At 41.1% G+C, this 12,833-nt stretch overlaps 1 protein-coding gene across 1 annotated transcript; it reads left to right on the top strand.

Annotated features, from left to right (window-relative positions):
* The first annotated feature begins 4,356 nt into the window (after positions 1-4,356).
* Positions 4,357-5,697, top strand: LOC147378789 (nucleophosmin). The gene has a single exon (XM_086372151.1). The coding sequence runs from the start codon at positions 4,457-4,459 to the stop codon at positions 5,339-5,341; it is 885 nt and encodes a 294-aa protein (XP_086228277.1). The 5' UTR covers positions 4,357-4,456; the 3' UTR covers positions 5,342-5,697.
* Positions 5,698-12,833: the final 7,136 nt, after the last annotated feature.

Here is a 12,833-nt window from a genome sequence, read left to right as displayed (position 1 = left end):
ATATAATATGTATGTATATTATGTATACATAAATACAACAGCCTCATTGAGCCCTTACCATCCTTGTTTTACAACTGATGATAGATCAGAGAACATGCTGAACTCCCACAGCTGGTGAAACTAGTATTGGATCATAAAGCTGTCTGACTCCAGCCTATTCTGATTTGCTACTGACAGCCATTTCTACATTGTGGACTCTTCCCTGCTTGGCCATTCTGTTTCGTTGGATGAGTGGGGAGGGAATACTTTTAGTACTTGATACACCACAAAGGTATTTCCTGATTTGAAAGAAAGAAGTGACCCCCTTATACAATATCTCAATTTTTAAAAAAATTAATGTCACAATGATTCTGATCCTCACCACTACTAGTTTGAGTGTTTGAGTGGAAATGATGGTTAGAAAATGCTTCACAAAGAGCTGTAGTCATCTGACATACATAAGAAGGATCAGCTATACCACTAATCCTGGTTGTTGCCTAATCTCCTTTTCTTTCATGATATTTTTTCACTTCACTAAAAAAGATGAATTCCAAATCCTACTTGAAAGTGTCTATAATTTTATGCAACTCTATGTTATTACCCAAGATAAGTCATTTACCTTCCAAGTTAAGCATTGTATAAACAAAGGAGTGTCCTCACAAACTAGATCTGTTAAAAGCTTGTATAAAAAACAGTGGCACAAGAGGAGCCCCCACTCCATTTTATAGATGAGGAGCTCAAGGCTTATGGGCTTGAATGTCTTCCAGAAGACATTCAGATCTCATGAATTTGCCTTTGCATCCAGAATAGAAAGAACCTTTCCACTACCACACAGTCTTCCTTCATACATTTCTGGTTTTCTTTATCAGGAATTCCTGATAAAGTCCCAGAGCCATAATGTTCTCTAAATACTATTAAACTTGACCTAACTTATAGTTACATATCCTGCCTAGTAACAGTGATAATCATTGGTCTGGCCACAATCCTAGGAAACCTCAGGTGGGAGGCAGAGCCCACCTCACCTCTTGGGACCTTTGGAAAAACTATGGCAACTTGACTTTTGCTAACATCCAAGGCAAGTTCCATACAGCTGCCAGCTGGGGGGGCCCACAACACCTGTTACGACAAAGCCCTCTTTTCTGTGCATTGCCTAGGACAGATTTCAGAATCTCTTGCCCCAAAGTAGCCATGCTTCCTTTGCAGTTTCTTCCCCTCTTTTCCAATTCTGGCTCAATGTGGAGTGGGGCCTGACTGTGGCCACCCTGGCTATCCATGGTGCTGACAGTCACCCCTGAATTGTATCTCTGGGATATGGACAGAAGTGGACACTCTGCTTCTTTATGTGGGGCCACGGTGGCTAGTCTGTCCTCTACAGCATGCTTTACTGAGCTGTGGGTTCTGGGGAACACTCTGCTCTGCTGACTTATTCTCCATAGTTGCCCAAGGAGACTGCATAGCCCAGAGAGCACACACCCTCCTCACAAGGACTCATGCACCCCTGCACCCACTGCAAGCTCCCTGTCTCCCTCTCTTTCTCTCTCTCTCTCTGTGCAGGGCTGTTCTGGAAGGCCTGTTTTGTTGACAGTCAACACTCCATGCCTGCCACCTCTGCTATCAGAGACCAGTCTGGCCAGAATGTGGCCCTAAAGGAACAGGGTTTCTTTCAAAGTGAAGGCATAGTAAAATAAATGTGATGCCCATGTGTGTGTGTATGCTTAGTAGTGTCCAACTCGTTGTGACCCCACAGACTGTAGCATGCCAGGTTCCTCTGTCCATGGGATTTCCGAGGCAAGAAAACTGGAGTGGGTTGGCATTCTCTTCTCCAGGGAACCTTCCCAATCCAGGAATCGAACCTGTATCTCTTGCATCTCCTGCATTGCAGGCAGATTCTTTACCACTGAGACACCACGGGAAGCCCAAATAATAAGCCAAAAAATAAATGTGGGAAATATTCATAACTTCATAGGCTGGGGTAGAAGGTGAAGCAATGAAGGGCAGCTGGCAGGCCACAGTCCTGACCCACCAGGGAAGCAGCCCACACCCTGCGTGCCTGATGGACCCCACACCTCCAGGTTCTAGTTCACCCCATTCCCCTCCTTCTATAAATACAGACCTGTTTTCTCTTTCAGAGCCTTCAGCTCTTTGCTCATGCACTGATGCTCTACTCCCATCTTTCATAGGGGAATGGTCTTTTTCAGGTCTTTTTCGGCTTTACTTTCTGCCCTTTCTCACAAAAACAATCATTCCCCAGTTAGTTGCTTTGCCACAGTATAAGTCCATGAGCAGTAAAAAACCATGTGCAGTGCTGTGTGGAATGCCAAGGCTTGGCCCACGGTGCAGTTCCATCATTATTTATCAGACAATGACTATACGCCAAGACATACCTAATCATTGCTTGGCTATTCAGAGGCTCATCAGACACAGTCACTATCAAAAAAACAAAAACAGAAAATTATCTAAGGTAGGTGTCAGCTGGAGCCACTACAACAAAATAACATAGAGTGTCTCACAGTCTTGGAGGCTGGAAGTCTGAGATCAGGACACCAGCATGGTGGGGTTCTGGGGAGAGCTCGCTTCCCAGCTGGCAGGTGACAGCACTCACTGCGCTCTCACATGGTGAAGAGAAAGAGAGGGGGAGCTCCCGGGTGTCTCCTCTTACTGTTGTTCAGTCATTCAGTCATGTTCAACTCTTTGGCACCCATGGATGGCAAGATGCCCAGGCTTCCCTGTCCTTTGCCATCTCCTGGAGATGTGCAATTCTAACAGAAATGTCATTGACTCATTGAGTCAGTGATCTTATCCAACCATCTCCTCTTCTGTCATTCCCTTTTCCTCTTGCCTTCAGTCTTTCCCAGCATCAAAGTCTTTTCCAATGAGTTGGCTTGTTGCATCAGGTGGCCAAAATATTGGAACTTCCACTTCAGCATCACTCTCTCCAATGAATATTGAGGATTGATTTCCTTCAGGATTGACTGGTTTGATCTCCTTGCAGTCCAAGGGACTCTCAAGAGTCTTCTCCAACACCACAGTTTAAAAGCATCAGTTCTTCAGTGCTCAGACTTGTTTATGGTCCAACTCTCACATCTATACATGACTACTGGAAAAACCATAGAATGACACTAATCCCATGATGAGGGCTTACCCTCATGACTTCATCTAATCCTCATTGCCTCCTCAAGATGTCATCTACAATTGCCATTGTGTTTGGGACTAGAGCTTCAATGTATGAATTTTGAGGAAGCATGAATATTCAGTTTATTGCATTCTACCCTCCAAAATTCATGACCTTCTCACATACAAAACACATTCATTCCATCTCAACTTCCCCCAAAGTCATTCTAGCATCACCTCTAAAGTCCAAAGTCCAAAATCTCATCTAAATATCATCTAATAAGACATGGGTGAGACTTGAGTGCAATTCATTCTGAGGCAAATTTCCTTTCTGGTTGTGAACTGTGAAACCAGATGAGTTGTCCCATTCTAAAATATGATGGTGGGACAGGTGTAAGATGGACATCACCTTTCCAAAAAAGAGAGAAAGAAGAGATAAGGGAGAGAAAAAAGGAGAGAAGGAAGGAAGTCCAAAACCTAGCAAGTCAAATACCGTCAGATCTTAAGACTCAGAAATAATCCTCCTTGACTTAATGTTCTATCCCCCGGCTCCCATTCATTGGCCAAACACAAAACTGCAGTGAGCCAAATTTCAAAACACAGGACCCCTGTCTGTCAGTAACTGAGAGTATGGGTCTGCCAAGATGTGCGTCCTTCCTTTGTCAACAGCTGTTCCTGCATTATCTACCATTCACACATTAAAATTTAGAAAGATGGTAACAATAACCCTGTGTACGAGACAGCAAAAGAGACACTGATGTATAGATCAGTCTTATGGACTCTGTGGGAGAGGGAGAGGGAAAGGGTGGGGAGATTTAGGAGAATAGCATTGAAACCTGTATAATATCATGTATGAAACGAGTCGCCAGTCCAGGTTCGATGCACGGTACTGGATGCTTGGGGCTGGTGCACTGGGACGACCCAGAGGGAGGGTGGGGGTTGGGGGAGGAGTGAGGAGGGTTCAGGATGGGGAGCGCGGGTATACCTGTGGCAGATTCATTTTGATGTTTGGCAAAATTAATACAATATTGTAAAGTTTAAAAATAAAATAAAATTTAAAAAAAAAAATAAATAAATAAAATTCAATGGCATAAACCAGACAAGGAATAATTAGACCAGTATTGAGTAGGCTACCAATGTAGGTAAGAACAATGCAGACAGCTCAAGGAAACAACGCTGTACAAATGCAAACCTGCTCAAGTAACTGCATATCTCTGAGTAAGTCAGAAAGAATGAAGGTGAAAAGAGAGACTTTAAAACCTGCTGTCTGCCCTGGTGTGATTCCGTCCTGCGCGGCTGCTGGTTCCAATAGTAGTCGTTTAATTCCGTCCGGCTTCTCTCCCACATAAGTGCGTGCAGCCAACCCATGGAGGATTCAATGGACATGGACATGAGCCCCTTGAGGCCCCAGAACTATCTTTTCGGTTGTGAACTAAAGGCTGACAGAGATTATCACTTCAAGGTGGATAATGATGAAAATGAGCACCAGTTATCTTTAAGAACGGTCAGTTTAGGGGCTGGAGCAAAGGATGAGTTACACGTTGTTGAAGCAGAGGCGATGAATTATGAAGGCAGTCCAATTAAAGTAACACTGGCAACTTTGAAAATGTCTGTACAGCCAACGGTTTCTCTTGGGGGCTTTGAAATTACACCACCTGTGGTCTTACGGTTGAAGTGTGGTTCAGGGCCTGTGCATATCAGTGGACAGCACTTAGTAGCTGTGGAGGAAGATGCAGAGTCAGAAGAAGAGGAGGAGGAGGAGGTGAAACTCCTGAGTATATCTGGAAAGCGTTCTGCCCCTGGAAGTGGTAGCAAGGTTCCCCAGAAAAAAGTGAAGCTTGCTGCTGATGAAGATGAAGATGATGACGACGATGACGATGATGATGATGATGAAGATGATGATGATGACGATTTTGATGAGGAAGTTGAAGAAAAAGCTCCAGTAAAGAAATCTGTACGAGATACTCCAGCCAAAAATGCACAAAAATCGAACCAAAATGGAAAAGACTCAAAACCGTCAACACCAAGATCAAAAGGTCAAGAATCCTTCAAAAAACAGGAAAAAACACCGAAAACACCTAAAGGACCTAGCTCTGTAGAAGACATTAAAGCAAAAATGCAAGCAAGTATAGAAAAAGGTGGTTCCCTTCCCAAAGTGGAAGCCAAGTTTATCAATTATGTGAAGAATTGTTTCCGGATGACTGACCAGGAGGCTATTCAAGATCTCTGGCAGTGGAGGAAGTCTCTTTAAGAAAATAGTTTAAACAGTTTGTTAAAAATTTTCCGTCTTATTTCATTTCTGTAACAGTTGATATCTGGCTGTCCTTTTTATAATGCAGAGTGAGAACTTTCCCTACCGTGTCTGATAAATGTTGTCCACGTTCCATTGCCAAGAATGTGTTGTCCAAAATGCCTGTTTAGTTTTTAAAGATGGAACTCCACCCTTTGCTTGGTTTTAAGTATGTATGGAATGTTATGATAGGAATAGTAGTAGTGGTGGTCAGACAGATGGAAATGGTGGGGAGACAAAAATATACATGTGAAATAAACTCAGTATTTTAAAAAAAAATAAAAATAAAAAATAAAAAAATAAATAAATAAATAAAACCTGCTGTCTATCAGCAGGCTTTGTGACTTTTCTGTTAGAATTGCACATCTTTGTATACTTCACATCTTGATTAACAGTCAGGGATGGACTCACTTATGGCATGGACCAAGTCTTAATTGCTTCTAAGTAAGCACATACTCACAGCAACCCTCTGAGTTAGAATGTATTATTAGCATTGTGCAAATAAAGGATGAAGCAAGATGAAGAAGCTGTTCAAGGTCACATACCCAGTAAGTGTCTCAAACATATTTTCTTTCTCAAAAGCCAGTTTTCAAAAATATACTCCTTGGTACACTATATATCCTGTGAAAATGGACCTATAGTTACTGAATCTCTTCTTTTCTGGTTTTAAAGGGAGCATTAGCATTGAAAAGGCTCAAAAAAGTCCTACAGTAAAGACCTCACTTACCTTTGTTTAACCCAGATCTGATCAACCCCAAGTGACTACAGAGAGCTTTTATCACATCAAAGGCACCTTGAAAGATTGAACCAGCCTCCAGCTGCCTCCCCTTCTTCCCCAGAAAAAGGCTGGATATCTGGTCTGTGAGCATGAAAAAGTAACCCAAGATTTGACTGATGGATGACTGAAAGACAAGGATTCCATCCAAGGAGCAGTGAGCTCAGGCCAGAGTCACCAACCACATACGGTCATGTGAATGTAATTTTAATGTAAAATAAAATAAAATAAATATCCTTAGTCACCTCAGCCATGTTTCAAATTACAAAAGCCAGATGTGGCCAGTAGATACCATATTTGACCGGAGATAGAGAAGGTTGGCATTATGGCATAAAATCCTATTGGACAAATGGAGTTGAAACTTATATTCAAAGTCTCTGTATGGATAGGAGACCAGTTGTAGAATTACCTCCACTGACCTGATTGTCAAGATTCCAGGCTTTGTCCTCTAAGCTCTGTGGCCAGCCCCAACCATGGGAAAGGGCCTAAATGCTGGCTTATTTTCCTTCTCTGAAAATGACACTATTGCCTACATTTCTTACTTCTTAAGGGTGATGGGAATAAAATGTGATAATATATACAGAAACAACTTCAATTTATATAATATTTTTCTGGCTAAAACTCAAAAGTATCATTATGTCCCTCTGAGCACTATACTTTCTCTGTATTTAGAAACATAAATATTCAGATACCTATGTAATTCCTTCTGAATGAAGATCAACATTTATAAGTAATGACTTTTTAAAAATCCTACTGCTTTTTACCAGCTCCATTATCAAAATGATGCTTTTATAGCTATCTTGCCTACAGTTGCTAGACAAAATTTCCTAAAATATCCATTTTCCACACCCTCCCCTGCTCAAAAGCCACCAATGGTTCCCTAGTGTGTTCAATTCTGACTCCTCCTTACTCAGGCTTTTTAGCCATCAGTATGGTCCACACTGTTCACTCACTCAGCCTTTTTGACCTCTTCTATAAACAGCACAAAAAAACCAAAGTCATGGACTGTATTCCCTTAGAAGGACAAGAGTGATCCAGAACCATGCCTCAGAGAACAGGAGGGGAACTGGGGGCATGTTCCCAACCCCATGCCCTGTTCACAGCCCTCATTTTCATGATGTTGCCCATGTTTATCAGTCTGCACAGAGAGTGGGTCTGGAAACAGGAAGTCTGAAAGCAAAAAAGCCATATTTTCTCTAGTTGTCTTCCTATGGTGTCTTATCAAATATACAATTTTGCTAAGCACCAGCCTTCTCAGTTCTAAGGGGTAACATATGTCCTCTTTGCTCTAAGCCACACTTCACACACCCTCAAATTGATATGCAAAATTTCTCTTTGCTCAGGTGTCTTTCTCACATTTCATCCTTCACTAAATTTCTTTGCCCTTCTGGGTAAAGTCTCAGACTCTGAGCCTGACAGTCAAGGACCTTTCATGATCTGTCTCTTGATGCACATCTCCACCTCTTCCCGTATCTGAAATTGCAGTAAGACTAAGGACTCTTTGTCCCCTAGGTTATCTTCCTCCAAGCACACTGAACATCCTCCTCTTTGATTTTCTGCTTCCCACACCAAGGACTGCACTGGCTTTCTTTATGTGTGTGCATGCTCAGTCACTAAGTTGTGCCCAACTCTTTGCAACCCCATGGACTGAGCCAGCCATGCTTCCCTGTCCATGGAATTTTCCAGGCAAGAATACTAAAGTGGGCTGCCATTTTCTCCTCCAGGGGACTTTCTTTATAGTTAGAATGAAAATAAAACTCCCAACCATGGCCTTTAAAGCTTTTCATGGCTGGGTCCCTTGACTTTTAGTTGGTCTCATTTCGTGCCACTCATCACTGCCTTGATCATGAGGACATAGCTACACTGATCTTTCTGTCCTTGACTGAACTAAACTGTTACCACCTCAGCATCTCAACATTTCCTGCCAAATGCCTCCCAGTCACTGCACTCCTCTACATTCTGCCTAAAGCAGGCATCACTGACTGACATGATTCATTTACTGTTTTATTTGTACATGGTGTGTGCTAACCCCCTTCAAAGTTAGAAGTTATAACCTTTGCTGTATCTTAGGCCAGCTTCAGGTACATGATATGTAAGTGCTTAATAACAATATAATTAGTGATTGAATTAGACTGCAATGGACATGGCAAAAAGCTCCTTTTGGCCTTCATTTAGCTATTTAATAAATGCTAAACTCTTCTTAAATCCCTGGTGGCTCAGACAGTAAAGAATTTGCCTGCAATACAGGAGACACAGGTTAGATTCCCTGAGTCTGGAAAATCCAATAGTGACAGTCATCATGCTACTTATTGGGCTTCTCTTGTGACTCAGTGGTAAAGAATTTACCTGCAATGCAGGAGACATGGGTTCAATCCTTAGGTTGGGAAGATCCCCCAGGGAAAGAATTGGCAACCCACCCCAGTATTCTTGCTTGGGGAACCCCATGGACAAAGGGGTCTGGCAGGCTACAGCCCATGGGGTTGCAAAAGAGTCCTACATGACTTAGTGGCTAATGAGTGCATGCATGCTAAGTTGCTTCAGTCCTCTATGACTCTTTGGGACCTTATGGACCCTAGTCCACCAGGCTCCTCTGTCCATGGGATTCCCCAGGCAAGAATACTGGAGTGGGTAGCCATGCCATCCTAAAGCTAAGACAATGTGCTGGTTACATCTACATTCACATTGGCTACACAGTGCCTGACACGTAGGAGAGGAACACTAATCACAAGGCATATGCTTGAGAGAAAAAATAACAAGCAAAAAAAATCAACTATTTCCAAAAGTGACAGGGTCATACCAAGGATGAAAAAGTAAAAAGAAAGAAGTAGTCTTATATATAAAAGATGTAAAATTTGATAAAATCATATATTATTGATATTTTTCAAATATTAGAGTTTTCATGATCAAAACCAATCAGATAAAAGGTACACACTGTAAGGGTCTCTTTATATAACTGTTACTTCCTCAATTGTGTTTGACTCTTTGAGATGCCGTGGACTATAGCCCATAAGACTCCTCTGTCCGTGGAATTCTCCAGGCAAAAATACTGGAGTGGGTTGCCATTCCCATCTCCAGAGGATCTTCCCAACCCAGGGATCAAACCTGGTCTCCCATGTTGCAGGATTCTTTATCATCTGAGCCACCAGGAATCCCCCCTTTACAAAAAGTTCAAAAATAGGGGAAATGAATGTATGGTGCTTAAAATCAAGATAGCCATTAATCTATGGATAGAAGGAAACTGTCCAAAAATGGAAGCTCAGTTTACTGACTGTCTTTTCTACACAACAAAGCAAATATTTCACAGAACCATGTATATAAATCATCAGAAGTGATGGAATAAAAAAGAACAGCTCTTAGCAGGAACATGCTTAACCTTATGGAGCAGTGAAGAGTGAAATGTGTAACTTATTCACACAATCACACATAAGGCTTCTGTACAGACATGGTATAACACCCCACTGCCCAAGGCCAAAGTCAACATAGTGGTTATGAAGAATCATATTATGCAATCCTCAGATACAGGAGAGAGTGATTGAAGAGCAACACAAAAGATAAACCTAAATGATTATTGACTAATTAATACAAACAAACACACCTCCAAAAATCTACAACTACATTATAGAAAACGTAAATACTAAAGAGCTATATAATAAGAGTCATGCAGAAGGCTGAGTAATACAAAGTCTCTATACTGTCCACAAAGTGAAAAGAACTAATTTTATTAATCTCTAGTAAGTCTAGAATTAATATTGTAGTCTCTATGGCAATTGTTAAAGTAATAATTAAAATATTTAACTCACACAAACATAAGATGAAAGTATAACAGTAGAAATGAATTTAAAGTTAGATTTTTAAAAAAGAGTAAAAAAGAACAGAGATGAAAAAGAACTAGAGGAGCAAACAGAAAGAAGATACATCAAATATTTTAGTGCTTACTAAAGACAAAAATAATACTAGAATAATACAAAAATAATTACTAGAGACAAAAATAATACAAGTATGTTTTAATTCACCAGAAGATATAACAAATATGTCTCTGTATGCACCTAATGTTGTAGCCTCAAACACATGAAGCTAAAACTGACAGACCTAAAAGTAGAAATAGAAAAATATATAAGTATACTGACATCGTTCTCAGTATTAGGTAAAACAACTACATAAAAATAACCAACCAGTATACAGTAAATTTAAACAAAATTACCAAATTTTGATTCATGAACACAGAATACTAAACATAGAGTTCCATTCAAAATTAACCATAAAGTGAACCATAAAGTAAGTCTCAATCTTTTACAAACTTTCTCAGAAAACTGAAGAAGAAAGACTTCTTCCGAAATAATTTTATGAAACAATATACCCTGGATGCCAACATCTGAGAAGATCCGATCAGATCAGTCACTCAGTCGTGTCCGACTCTTTGTGACCCATGAATTCCAGCACGCCAGGCCTCCCTGTCCATCACCAACACCCAGAGTTCACTGAGACTCACGTCCATCGAGTCAGTGATGCCATCCAGCCATCTTATCCTCTTTCGTCCCCTTCTCCTCCTGCCCCCAATACCTCCCAGCATCAGAGTCTTCTCCAGTGAGTCAAATCTACACATGAGGTGGCCAAAGTACTGGAGTTTCAGCTTCAGCATCATTCCTTCCAAAGAAATCCCAGGGCTGATCTCCTTCAGAATGGACTGGTTGGATATCCTTGCAGTCCAAGGGTCTCTCAAAAGTCTTCTCCAACACCACAGTTCAAAAGCATCAATTCTTTGGTGCTCAGCCTTCTTCAGAGTCCAACTCTCACATCCATACATGACAACCGGAAAAACCATAGCCTTGACTAGATGGACCTTTGTTGGCAAAGTAATGTCTCTGCTTTTGAATATGCTATCTAGGTTGGTCATAACTTTCCTTCCAAGGAGTAAGCATCTTTTAATTTCATGGCTGCAGTCACCACCTGTAGTGATTTTGGAGCCCAGAAAAATAAAGTCTGACACTGTTTCCACTGTTTCCCCATCTATTTGACATGAAGTGATGGGACCGGATGCCATGATCTTCATTTTCTGAATGTTGAGCTTTAAGCCAACTTTTTCACTCTCCTCTTTCACTTTCATCAAGAGGCTTTTTAGTTCCTCCTCACTTTCTGCCATAAGGTCTGAGGTTATTGATATTTCTCCCGGCAATCTTGATTTCAGCTTGTATTTCTTCCAGTCCAGCGTTTCTCATGATGTATTCTGCATATAAGTTAAATAAACAGGGCGACAATATACAGCCTTGATGAACTCCTTTTACTATTTGGAAATAGTCTGTTGTTCCATGTCCAGTTCAAACTGTTGCTTCCTGACCTACATACAGATTTCTCAAGGGGCAAATCAGGTGGTCTGGTATTCCCATCTCTTTCAGAATTTTCCACAGTTTATTGTGATCCACACAGTCAAAGGCTTTGGCATAGTCAATAAAGCAGAAATAGATGTTTTTCTGGAACTCTCTTGCTTTTTCCATGATCCAGCGGATGTTGGCAATTTGATCTCTGGTTCCTCTGCCTTTCCTGAAACCAGCCTGAACATCAGGAAGTTCACGGTTCACATATTGCTGAAGCCTGGCTTGGAGAATTTTGAGCATTACTTTACTAGCGTGTGAGATGAGTGCAATTGTGCGGTAGTTTGAGCATTCTTTGGCATTGCCTTTCTTTGGGATTGGAATGAAAACTGACCTTTTCCAGTCCTATAGCCACTGCTGAGTCTTCCAAATTTGCTGGCATATTGAGTGCAGCATTTTCACAGCATCATCTTTCAGGCTTTGGAATAGCTCAACTGGAATTCCATCACCTCCACTAGCTTTGTTCGTAGTGATGCTTTCTAAGGCCCACTTGACTTCACATTCCACGATGTCTGGCTCTAGGTCAGTGATCACACCATCGTGATTATCTGGGTCTTAAAGATCTTTTTTGTACAGTTCTTCTGTGTATTCTTGCCATCTTTTCTTAATATCTTCTGCTTCTGTTAGGTCCATACCATTTCTGTCCTTTATCGAGCCCATCTTTGCATGAAATATTCCTTTGGTATCTCTGATTTTCTTGAAGAGATCCTTAGTTTTTCCCATTCTGTTGTTTTCCTCTATTTCTTCGCATTGATCACTGAAGAAGGCTTTCTTATCTCTTCTTGCTATTCTTTGGAACTCTGCATTCAGTTGTTTATATCTTTCATTTTCTCCTTTGCTTTTCACTTCTCTTCTTTTCACAGCTATTTGTAAGGCCTCCCCAGACAGCCATTTTGTGTTTTTTGCATTTCTTTTCCATGGGTATGGTCTTGATCCTTGTCTCCTGTACTATGTCAAGAGCCTCATTCCATAGTTCATCAGGCACTCTATCTATCAGATCTAGACCCTTAAATCTATTTCTCACTTCCACTGTATAATCATAAGCGATTTGATTTAGGTCATACCTGAATTGTCTAGTGGTTTTCTCTACTTTCTTCAATTTAATTCTGAATTTGCAATAAAGAGTTCATGGTCTGAGCCACAGTCAGCTCCTGGTCTTGTTTTTGCTGACTGTATAGAGCTTCTCTATCTTTGGCTGCATAGAATATAATCAATCTGATTTTGGTGTTGACCATCTGGTGATGTCCATGTATAGAGTCTTCTCGTGTGGTGTTGGAAGAGGGTATTTGTTATGAACAGTGCATTTTCT

This window comes from Bos grunniens, chromosome 2 (genome assembly GCF_055505025.1).
Source record: "Bos grunniens cultivar Pamir isolate PY7600 chromosome 2, Bosgru_T2T1.0, whole genome shotgun sequence".
NCBI classification, from domain to species: domain Eukaryota; kingdom Metazoa; phylum Chordata; class Mammalia; order Artiodactyla; family Bovidae; genus Bos; species Bos grunniens.
The sequence above is the reverse complement of the archived record's forward strand: the minus strand, read 5'-3'. Positions and strand labels throughout refer to the sequence as shown.

Bases quoted from the DNA above. Each gene is read 5' to 3' on its own strand.
- LOC147378789 (XM_086372151.1), top strand. From the start codon at position 4,457: ATGGAGGATTCAATGGACATGGACATGAGCCCCTTGAGGCCCCAGAAC.